Source organism: Vanessa atalanta, chromosome 1 (assembly GCF_905147765.1).
Source record: "Vanessa atalanta chromosome 1, ilVanAtal1.2, whole genome shotgun sequence".
In the NCBI taxonomy this organism is placed as follows: domain Eukaryota; kingdom Metazoa; phylum Arthropoda; class Insecta; order Lepidoptera; family Nymphalidae; genus Vanessa; species Vanessa atalanta.
Window position 1 is genome coordinate 12396109 of NC_061871.1, and position 13196 is coordinate 12409304.

The following is a 13196-nucleotide window of genomic DNA, read 5'->3' on the forward strand; positions in this document are numbered from 1 at the left end:
GTTTACATGTTATGCCCTTTATGTTTAAACTACTTTAACTTTGACGACCTCCGTGGTCGAGTAGTGTGTACACCGGTTTTCATGGGTACGCCACTCCGAGGTCCCGGGTTCGATTCCCGGCCGAGTCGATGTAGAAAAAGTTCAATAGTTTTCTATATTGTCTTGGGTCTGGGTGTTTGTGGTATCGTCGTTACATCTGATTTTCCATAACACAAGTGCTTTAGCTAATTACATTGGGATCAGAGTAATGTATGTGATGTTGTCCAATATTTTATTTATTTAAAACTGGTTTACTAGTAATGAAAGAAGACATTTCGGCGTCGATGTCTATGGACAGTGGTGCTCACTTACCATATACCAAAAACAAAATGTACGAAAGATAGCTCTTTTTTACATCAATGAAAAAAAGAAAACCGAAATTACCTCTAATTAATTCTTATTGGTTCCAAAACTCATACATTAATAGTTATCACATTTAGTCACATTAACTTCATATCAGTTACTTTAATAATACTGTCACGAAAACTTAAGCTCATATCCCAGGACATATAAAAGCAAATATCTTCGAATAACATTGAAAAATGGAAAAATTTACTACTGAGGAATCATAATAAAACCGCTCGTGATATCCAGTGAAACATCCATTAGCACCTATTCGAGCGTAAAATAAACCAGCTAAAGTTACGTAATAAAATAATACATTTTGCTCTCGTTCCCTGGTCTCGTATCAACGAATATGTCAAAAAAATAACGTAACGTAGCCGTCCTAAATCACATCATTACGTATTCACGATAGCAACGACGACGATTGTACATATTGCATTTGGGAAAGAAATATACTATATATTTGTTACGGTATCAGGATCGGATTTTGAAGTCTGAAGACTATGGGGTAACGAATTACATTAAGATCTGACACTCTGATTTTTTTTCTAAATAAACATTGATCAACATCCGTGGGCGAGTAGTGTGTACACCGGATATCATGGGTACGCCGCTCTGAGGTCCCGGGTTCGATTCGAGTCGATTAAGAAAAAGTTCATCAGTTTTCTATGCTGTCTTGGGTGTGGGTGTATGCGGTACCGTCGTTACTTCTGATTCTCCATAACACAAGTGCTTTAGCTACTTTTATATTAGGATAATGTATGTGATGTTGTCCAATATTTATTTATTTATTATTTATCATTAATAGACTTAAAATTATAACACACATCAGAATATCAATATTTTCATTTATATATCTTCATTCGTCTAAACGTTTCGAGTCTAACTGAATGACTCATCAGATAATAAATAATATTTTTATAATTATTTTGAAATTAAAAAATATATTAATTTAATTAATATAAATACTATAGATAGTCATTAGAGATTCTAAAATATAATTAACGTGGAACGAATTATCGTAACAAACGTATGTCGATATAATAAATTACAAGATATAGTCTATTTAGAAACTTCTCATGAAGAGGAACAATGTGGTCCCGTATAGTAATAAGTTCAGACATCGTGGTCTTCAATGACTTATCAACAATAGGTACGCCAAAGGTAGACGAATTCACTTCTATAATAAATTACGTGGAAACTGTTCAATTCACTTAGTGAGGAAAGCAGCTGTAATGAGCTAGTGGGGAGCTGCTACTTCGTATTTCTTCCCCCTTATAGCCGTCGGCGGTTTTGGAAAGTTCTCAACAGTTGTCGCCTGAAATTTACGGGTTAATTTTCAATGTAGACCGCGCTTAGAGCTCCTAGTGTTTTTAAGTTTTCATGATGTATAACTCTTATCTTCGTCTTTAGCGTTTTTAAGGATATTTTAAACTTTGCTTTGAATAAAAATGATGGTACTTTAATTTTAAATGTTAAAGTCGAATCGATGTCTCTGGGGGTGAGTTTGGCGGTCAAGTGTAACGCATTTTTTAAGAGCGAATAATTAGATATGGCTGGTTAGGGAATAAGTTTGTTTGGTTTATGTGCAAATTAACTTCTAAAATATCTCTCAGGTATTCTATTTGACACTTAAAAGAGTAATTCTAATGTCAAGGAAGATTGAATTATATTCATAAAATGTATATCTATTATATGTGTAGGTCTTTATTGTTCTTAATAAAATATGACTAAATTATGGTCTTGAATGCATTAGTTAATCGAAGCAGACTTGTAAATATTATTTTTAAATAAGTGATTATTGATGACTCAGTTGATAAGCAAGAAGAACACGAAAATTTTTATTTTATTTTAATTTAGAATTGTTTCGAATACATTACTTATTATTTATTTAAATATCTACCAAACATTAAACCATAATTATATATTTATTTAATTATATCGGTAATGATACTTACTGTATTTCATACAGGCAACACTCATAATGAAAATGCCGTCATTATCAAAGTTTTGCATATATGTACGAAAATTTCAATAAGCAATTTTTAAATAAATGAAATGATATTAACAGTAGAAAAGTTATTATATATTTTTTATGATATAGGTGGACCGGCAAATGAGCCACCTGATGGTAAGTGGCATCACCACCCACCACCACCCCTCAAAATTGGCAATGTAAGAAATGTTAACCATTCTTTACATCACAACAACACACCACCGAAATCGTGAGAATATCGATGAGTGGATGTTACCTACCTAGACGGGCTTGCACAAAGCGCTTTCTATAACGGGATGAATTTTTAATTTCCTGTTATTTTTGCCGCCCATTAAATTTTGCCGCCCTGGGCACAATGTCTAAGTACTTCAAGCATAAATAATTCCCTGGCAACACTTTTAAATATATCTAAATGACATATTTAAAATTTGTTTCATTTGATGCAAATATTATACGTGTTACGTTTCATAGTACCGCGAAACATCGTACGTTACATCCGTAGGAACCTCAATGACCGGTACTTACCTCACCTATAATATCATTTCACTGCCTGATGTCGTTCTCACTTATGGAACGTATTTTCTTATATTTAGTAGCGGGAATATTTTTTTTATGTTCAGTAGATAATTACTAATTATTTTTTAATAATCAACCACAAAAAAAAGAAAAGAAAGCTAATGGTTCCATAGCTGCCCTAAAGACCCGTTTACTCCAATTAGCGGCCCGCCCAAGGATGGCATTGCACGTGTGCAATTATGTAACAAATATATTAATTTTATTTAAATGTAATTTATACCCTAAAGCACTTTGGAGTGATGTAGCGTTCTCTAAGTAAACATTTTTTTTAGAAGTAGATTATTAGTACTACAGGTATTTAGAACGGGATATTTACCATACCATTTGAAAATAAAAAGCATGGTAAATATCACCTGATGTAATAAAAATAACCATGATAATTTAAAATCTTATACAAATTATTAGTTCCGGAGATTACCCCCTACATAAAAATTAGAAAATATTACTTCTTTATCATATTAGTGTAGATGAAGTGGGGTTAGAGATTATTTCACCAAGTTGATCTAATGATGTAGAAATAATTACCTAGTCTTCTTAGTCGTAGCCCGTCTAGGTAGGTACAACCTACCCATCATATTTGCTTTTGATTTTGAATAAATCAATGGTGGTGCATTTATGTTCTTCTGACTATTTTTCACGAGACTACAAACCTGTGACGCTGATATGACGTTTTTTGTGAAAGAAAGAAATGTTTATTAAGACACGATACAATTATAAAAAGTATAAAAAAAGAAAAACAACAAATATAAAAAAAACATATTCACTAATTATAACTACTAACTTAATCTACAAAAAAAAAACAACATCAACAAAACAAAACACTGGTGTACCATCAATTCCAAAATCCTTTAGGGGGAAATCCGACTAAAGGTTCAGGTGTGGGATCAAAGGCTCTATGTACTTACTAACACGCATCGTATTAATCACTAAATATCGTAACCACAACGAATATTATGATAAATAAATAAAGATACTAAATATAATTGGAACCGATGATAAATTAAAATTCCTTAAAATAATAATGTAGTTTAAACATTCGACTTTAAATGAAAACAGATTTTATTTTTTAATTAAAAAAGCATAATTTGTTGTGTATTTAAAACTACTAATTAACAACTAAAATGTACTTATTACTTAGCTGTCATTATAAATATGTGAACAAGCTAAATCCAGTTCCGACCGGTCCTATACAAACTAACTTCTGTTAATTAATAAAACACATTAAAGCATTACCCTGTTTCCGAGTTGCGAACGTAATATTACACGGTTATAATAGTAGCACGTCGATCAAAACCTTTGTTGACTCGAAAGCTCGTGCAGTGACTGGCGCTTTTACACGACTCCGAAACCAAGCGCAGAGCGAGCTACAGGGGTTGTCATTTTTGTTTGTCATCAATCTATGTTAGGACCGCTGACATGTAAGTGTTAATTAAGCAGACCTCACTCGAGCGTAATTAAGAGTGTTACAATGTTATTTCGAACATTAATTGAGATGAAATTTCTTGTTATAATGAAACGGGTGCGAGGCAACGGGTTTGTTAAGTAATTTTGTGCGAAGGCCATCTTTTGCCGCACGTCGTAAAGCCGAACGCCGAGAGTAAACAAACCAAAGTTTCGATCGAAATTAAGATTATACAAGACATTCCTGTCCTTATCGGTCCCTATAAAGTTCCTTTTCAGATACGTTTTCTGTTCGAATATTATAGCATTATGTAGATTACCTACTTAAATTATTGGAGATAATGAGTTTCTTGTATTACGAAATTAAAATAATAAATTCATAGTAAAACAAGACCAAAAGGGAAATGAAAAAAATATTATAATTATTTTAAATCCATATGGCTGTTTATACGATATTATCACTGCTAGAACGTATAATAGTACGTAATTAACATGAAACCCAAAAATAAAAAAATCTAATAAAATATAATGAAAATAAGACGTTACAAATTAATCTCAAATTATAAACGCGTTTACTAATTATTTACTTTAAAGAGACGCTTTGAGTTTATTCTACCGCGCTTCCTATGTGTCGTCACGAGTTTGAACCCGTAACCATTGGCTAAAATTCACGTGATCTTACCCTCGACTGATAATAACCTATTACGAGGTATTCAACCTATAACATCTTCATAGTCAAGCCACCAACGTACCTTCAAGCCTTTCTGTATAGCAGTTAACCAAAGTCAATGTTCGGTGGGCACGTGGACAAACTCTTTTTTGGGGCAATGTATACGTTTTTACAACAGGATTCCAGAAAACGTTCAAAATTATTCAATTATAAAATTCAAAAGAATCGTTAAAGAGCGTTTGTGTGCTAAAGGATATTACAACACTAATGACTTTTTAGTTGACTGCACACCTTGGGAATGAAATGGTCGCCTCCAAGTTGTTTCAAATAACTAAAATATAATTATTATTGTACATGCAAAATGGAAAAAAAAACACAAAAAAAAATGCGTTTCTTTCGCCGGTTCTTCTAAGGTCCGAGGTGTTAAATTCCGAACCGGTCTTAGATTTTTGACAATCAATAAGCAAGTGTAAACATTTCTATATTGAATAAAGATTTTTGACTTTGACTTTGGTGGTAGTTACTTTCTCAGTAAGAGACGAGACAAGAAAGTCAAACTAATTACAATAATCAAATCAACAACCCAACGTACTTCCGTTTCAGAAATATAAGAGAAAATCAACGATGACAATTTATCATTGTTTTAAAATAAACAAAATGTAGTTTTAATATAATAACAGTAAGAAGTTTAATAAAAAGAGAGTTTTTACATTGCTCAGCGAGACTTGTGTGAAGACGGCAGCTCGCTTTATCACTAGCGGACAACAGGCGAGGCTTACGTCTACCTGAGCTGGTCTATAAACTGTTGTTTAAAAGTTAGGAAATTGTAACAATTTGTAGCTTTATGAAATATTTCCTTTATAACTGAAAATTTTGGCTAATAATTCTGGCTTAACGAGAAATAATGTTCAAATATAATCTATGAAAAATATGGTTATTTTATCTGTACGAATAATTATAATTTAACATTATATTTATACAAATAATTATTCTATATGTATTTGTATCATTGGACTTCTCCTTAACAATAGGGGCGATTTGATAATTTTTGTGTGTGTTGAGTGAATACGGATGCCTAATATTCTTAATAAATGCGAGCAAAAAAAACAAGGCAAAGTATAAACTGTTTCGTACAATTTAATAAAAGCTTCACAATGTTTAATCACTTCACAATTATTATTTCCCAGTTACTAATATAAAGAATCAATCAAACAGCTACAATTGAGCAGCGGGTTCGCGACACCGATCTAACTCCACTCAACAACATTTTTTTTAAATATTAATTTCCAATAATAAACCTCGATCCAGCTTCCCGCCATTCTTATTTCGTATAACTCAAATTCCCGTCACAGACTACATAACCTACGCATTTCCCGCCAAAATGTTAAGATGGTGCTTCGACCCCGCTCAAGGAATATCCTGGACTCTGATTGGTCATGACGTATATCGAAATATTATAACAGTAACTGTGAATGTATTAGTAAAATTTAACACGAAACGTAACAATACCCATACAATTCAAGAAACTATTTAAAATGTAAACAATACCTTCACTTCCTCGGATACAATTATAAATTTGCTAAAACTAATATAATATAATATATCGTAAAAATTTCAGTTGCGCTTATTCCGTTAACCCATCTATGCATAGTTTTTTAAAAGTTACCCTCTGTTTGGCAATTGTTTTACTTGACAATTTGCAATGTACTATATATGTAATCTTTTAGGAAATAAATTATCCTTATCTGTGGCTGTGTTGTAAATGACAGCAGATGTATTATTCCCAGGTGAAATGGTGATTTCTTCAAGCAAGTACGAAGTAATAAATACTATGGTCAGCTCGTTCGAAAGTCGTATGGCGTTGACAGTGCGCAAGCTGGCGGTCGCTGACGTTGGAGGATACAGATGCGTTGCAAAAAACTCACTCGGTGGAGTTGACAGCGTTATTAGACTTTACGGTTTGTTAATAACAATATTATCATATTTTATTCGTAGCTTTGGCGAAATAATCTGTGTTCTCTCGCTACTACTAAAATTTGAGCATTTATATATTGTTGCTGGTAGTGTCATATTCATATTATAAATAAGACAGATTTTTATATTCCATTCTATATTTAAAATATATTTGTTTTTTTTTTATTATTTTTAAGCAAAGAAACTGATAGCAATGCATTTTTTGTTAACATAATATTGTGTTGAACGTTATGAATGACCATTATTATTATTAAAATTAAAAAAACAAGCTGTAAGCAGATTTGGATTATTAGTTTTAGATATTTAAGGTAAACAAAATATTTCAATAAGAGGACGTGGGTTATATGGTAAGACGTGTGAGCATAGTTCAGGAGAAGAGGATACTTGGTTTAACGGTAATTGTATCCGAATATATGACTAAATTAAAAAAAAGTTAAATTATTTTTTTTTAATAATATATACATTTTTTTTAATTTTAAATAATAAAAAAACAAGGATAAAAATCTCCTTGGTTTAACCCGTCAAACATAAAGCTTAGTAAGTTGTTATTAAAGAGTGGAAATGAAAGTTAAATCAATCAATAGATGTAAGATGTAGAAAATGGCGAATATCGACAGTCAACATGTGTACTTAAATATCTTAATAGCTTATTTCACGTGTTTACCTTATTTAATTCACACACAACGTGTTTAATTCACATTGCAATGATATCCTCAAAATACCTTTACACACCTTTTAACGTTCAAATTAATGTTATTTTATTAAAATTTATTATAATAATATGCAATACTATTAATAAATCCAGCACTAATATAATTTAATGCTTATTTACATTCGCAGAGAATTAGTAGACTCAAAGCTGAACACTAATGGATATACCTACATTAACTGACCCAAATGTGCAACAGAGCATAAGCGAGCTTAGCTTAAGATGTAGTAGTGATCAAGAACATGAATTACCATTGCAACAATTTATGCAAATTCGATATTTATTTAATGATTACCTCGCTGGCTTATAGACTAGCTTGTTTGGATGTAGATAATGATATTCTAATCGATCCAAAAATAACAATTTTCCGTTGAAATCGGGACAGCACAACGATGTAGGCTGTGTTACAATCTCGTGCTTAAAAAATCATGTCAAGTCATTGCTCCTGTCCTTGATCTTGCACTAAAAATATGGTCACAGTGACAGGAACTGGTCATGAAAACATCTTAATGAGCGACAGATTTGACATAAAAGTTTAGACTTCAATCTTAATCACATTCGCCTTAACAATTTGTATGGTGGCAGAGAACTAACACGTCTGTATTTTCAAAGAGGGTTAGCGTCAAACAGCTTAGGTGTCAAGCCGTAAGATCTGCCAAATCAGTTACATGTAGTTTACAATAAGCAACTCCAAAAAAATCTCTAAAAGTCGTGGTTCAGATTAAAAATATATTTAAATTTTCATATATTGTAATAAGATGCTTTTATCAGCTTGATCTGTACGTATCTATCATATATGTAACGGAATCTTTCAAAGTGACTTCCACCACTTTCGAGACGACTGGTGAAACTAAAAATGACTGATTACAATACAATAATTTAATTTACTTGGTGGTAGGGCTTTGTGCAAACCCGTCTGGGTAGGTACCACCCACTCATCAGATATTCTACCGCCAAATAACAGTACACTGTATTGTTGTGTTCCGGTTAGAAGGGTGAGTGAGCCAGTGTAATCACAGGCACAAGGGACATAACATCTTAGTTCCCAAGGTTGGTGGCGCATAGGTAATGTAAGGAATGGTTAATATTTCTTACAGCGCCTATGTCTATGGGCGGTGGTGAGCACTTACCATCAGGGGGCCGCCAAACAATGCCATAAAAAAAAAACCTATAAAAGTACCTATCCTATAGTGTTGTGAAATGTTCTCGCTTGAATTTTCGTTTTTATTTTAAACTATTATTACTATATTAATCTTTAAAGAACATTTTATTAACATAAATTGATTTTGATAAAAGTTTAATAAAAACTTTTCCGTAGACATTTTTGTTGTTTAACCATGCAGTTTTAGTTATATGTGATAGATTTACCGGCCTCTTAATCTTTAATATTATATTTATAATTTTCTGTATAAATTGTAATATTTTATATGCATAAATTATCCGTTTTAAATAAATATAAAAATAACTTACTATTATTAATTATTATATTCATTAAATTATTTATTATATTTAACAGAAATCCCAGGCCCATCCGATGAAATAGCAATTGCGTCAACCAGAAAAGAAGATTATAAATATTCAACGCCTCTTGAAGGTCCCGACAACCAGTTCGGATCAGCCGAAAGATCCGACGACGAAGACGACAGAGAACCAATCACAGATGTGTTAAGAATCCAAAACAATTCCCTTGACAATGAGAGTAAAAACAAAACGTTTTCAAACACGACAAATTCGATTGCAAAACAAAATATAAGTAATAAAATACGTAAAATTATTGACAAGCTCGAAATCGAAGCTAGAGATATCGTTTCCAATACAAGTTTTCTCAATTCGACATCGAATTTCAAAATTATTTTCATATTTTTTACCTTAATTTTTTATCTCAATTAGTAGCAATATAAATAATCTTACCATTATGTAACCTGCTTAAATCTTTATTTATATATATATATAATTTCAGCAACATACATACATATAGCAATTATAATATTGTTACATAGTTGTAATCTATATTAATAATCCCTAACAATATACTGATATGATTAAACTATATTTTAATTTTAAGTAAAATATATTACGGGCTTAATTTGATTACATATAACACGTAAAATGAATTATAACAAGGCACATCATATAATGGATGAGTAGCGCTATGACTTGCAGTATTTTTTTTTAATTTATGAAATATACAGGAAGGTATTTTGTACTTTTATTTTAAATAATCTTTTAATGTATCATAAAAAAATCTAGAGTTCAAAAATTGTATTTTTAAAAAATATATTTTATTCATTGTAATCGTTTTTTACAAACAAAGACATATCTCCTCGCACTAACTTGAATAAAATTGAGAGGTTTACTAATAGCTAATAATAATATTTATAATATATAATGATCATCAATAAAAACATTTCAACGATATCATCTACTACTTTTAATATACAAAATTTGTTTAACACGTTTAAGCTCTACGATTCGCATAACATAGCGCTATATCTCCACTGGACGTACAGCGCGGATATTATTAATTGAATGTTTTTGAAGTGGCTCGAAAATTGATATTGATGCGAATATTCCGCTGTTTTAATATCCTCTCGAGCTATCCGTGCTATTTGTAAAATAACAAACGCAAAAGCCTTATTTAAGTACATAAATACCGCTGTACGTTGGCCCTTAAAATAATTAAATGCTAATATTTACTGTTTATTTTAAACATTCGAATAAACTTAAAGGTAATAATTACGCTTTAAAAATATGCAGATATAAGTACAAATATTGTAGCTGTAGATAGATTTTCATGTAGGTGTGTATGTTTAGTAATCTCCGATGTAAAACATCTATTACGAGTAAGGCTGACTCGTTTGCCGTGACGCATGACGTTCTATTTAAGCCATTGTAGCCAATCCGGTGCCTCTCTGTACGCTGTGCTGTTGCGAATAGCTTATATAATACTCTGAGATTATGTATACATCTAAATAGAGTGTCATACAAAGAACTAAAACAAATGAGCCAACTTCATCTTGGTGTGCGTAACACCTGCGCTTGACACTCGCCAAACTACTCGATAGCGTGGCATAGTCCAGTCATTATATGCATTTAAAAAAAATGTAAATGAGCTGACAAGGCTGATTTTTGGATATATTGTTGGGAGGGCTCAGAAAAGCTTACCTAGAAATTGTCGACCTCGATTCCCTGATAATGTGTGTTCGCTGACATCTTGATAAAAGTGTTGTATGTATTTCGTTTCCTTGTGATACGATAACGATACTAGTATGTGCGGTGTGATACAAAACAATTATGATACGACACTTTTTGTTACTTCATTTACGGTTCACAATTTAGTTCCTATACATTTTACAAAATGTACAAAAATCAGTCCATTCTCGATCTATTTGCATATTCTCGAAAGTTCTTTTGTATATAATAACTGGACTATCAAGAGCTAGCCACTATTGTTTTTTATATATTTTCTATCTCTACATATGAATCATCAAAGATTATACTATATACTTCATCGCTATATATAATAATAGTAATAATAACATATTTATTTAATTAAAGAAACTATGTTTTTATTTATTTTACTACATAATTTTATTTGTACATTTTAATTATAATACATAATCAAACTAATCAAAGGATATATGTATCACACTTTGTCTAAGGTTTAGTTTCCTTTAACTTTTTCAGTATTATTTATTCATATATTAATGTTTATTTTTATTCTGTTTCACGTAAAGTTACATTTTTCATTATGTTTTTATAATGTTTTAGTGTAAATAGATTTTTATACGTCATTTAATTTTAAAATAAAAGTTAAATTAATTATTTAATTAGGCACTTATTTATTTTTTTAATGACTTCCTCGTCGATCTAGAAGTCAGCTAATAAGGGTGTAAAATCCGAGGTTCTTGGTTCAAATCCGCAGCCTTCAGTTTTGAAGTTGGTGCTTGGCAGTGCTTACATTCCTTTGCCTCCGAAAGCGCGTGAATCCGATAGTCTTGCGACTGAATTCTTACTCCTCGTGTCGGATTTGTTAACCCGTCTAAGTATGAAAGTAAGAAGATAGAGAATGCACTTGTATTTGCACAAATACTTGTGCAGTTTGCAATATAATATTACCCTTGCAGCTGACAAGTCTCCTTTGTAAAATGCTAGCGTGGTTTACATCGGTCAAGATCAGCTATGCAGATTAAACTATGACATGACAACGAAATTTCAGATCGAATTATTGTAACTGTATCTAATTTGATGCTTAAGAGTGTAAATATTTTAGATCTGTGCACAATTATTTACTAGTTTTTTGTTACAAGTGTTATTATTTATACCTTATTTTTGGAACGAAATTCTTTTAAGCGACTTAAAATATCTGTTATACCCCTTCACGCGTACTTTCCCTTTCTCCTTTTTTATTCTCTTTCTCTTTCTATCATATACGTAATATATTAAATTACTTTCAAATTTATTTCTTATCATTTAATTCTGCGTAAATGTTTTTAATTAATTCCGTTTTGTATTTAATACACAATACATAGCAAAATCAACTTCGTTCTAACCTGATGCACCACGAAGCCTCTCATAATTTTTTTCTCTAATTTGAATATTTGAAGTACAAATTTGATTCACATAGAACTCAATGAAAGTTTCTTTCGAAGTGTGTTGTCTACATAATTACTTAATTTTTTTTTATCGATAATAAGACAATATATAAATGTAGGTGTATCTTTTAAGTATGTTACTGTTATAAAAACGAAGAATTGTTATATTTTAAAATATATCTCATATCAAAATCGCTTCTAATCGTTTTATTTTACGCGCTTTAAAAAAAAAAAGTCACATTTGTTGATGGTTATATCAATAAATGTGGCAGCAATGACAATTGTGTTATACGTTAGCCCTGAATCCCAAACTAGCGCTACCTTTATGTCGGGAGTCAATTCCCAAAACACGTAGTCACCAACGTAGTTTAGATAAGAAAAAACAATATAAATATATAATAAATACGAAATTGTATATATATATACTAATAAATAAAAACCTTTATAGGTATGTAAGTTATTAATATATAATTTAACAAAGAATAATAATATAAATAGTGATATATAATAATTTTACTATTGTAAGTAATCAGTAGGATATTACAAAAATAGAATATACAACAGTATGTAATTATTATTACAATTTTATATTAAATAACCCCTCATTCGTCATAATTAAAGTCTTAGCCAATTATGTATTCTGAACTTGAAAGTTAGATATTTTTTTAGTAATGTACAGTAAGTTTATCGTAAAGTCGTGGTGCTATTTACGTTGTTATAATTTACTATTAACTTTAGAAATTTGACAGTTTGGAGTAAAGAAACATAAGTATTGATATTTTTTAAAACGTATCAAATAGTAACTCATTTATTATATGGACAAGATTCGGAGAGTATTCCACCACGCCGTTCCAATGCGGTTAGATGTAAACGATGGAGAGTATTAAATAA

At 30.9% G+C, this 13196-nt stretch overlaps 1 protein-coding gene across 2 annotated transcripts in view; it reads left to right on the plus strand.

Annotated features, from left to right (window-relative positions):
- LOC125064289 (protein amalgam-like) overlaps window positions 1–12500 on the plus strand; it is a 32179-nt gene extending 19679 nt beyond the window's left edge. The window contains exons 8-9 of one of the 2 annotated variants that reach the window (XM_047671252.1): window positions 6800–6985; window positions 9227–12500. In XM_047671252.1, coding sequence (XP_047527208.1) covers window positions 6800–6985; window positions 9227–9600 — 560 coding nt within the window. In that variant the 3' untranslated portion in view covers window positions 9601–12500. The remainder of the gene's footprint in view (window positions 1–6799; window positions 6986–9226) is intronic. The other variant, XM_047671260.1, reaches the window with a different exon arrangement.
- The last annotated feature ends 696 nt before the right edge of the window (window positions 12501–13196 follow it).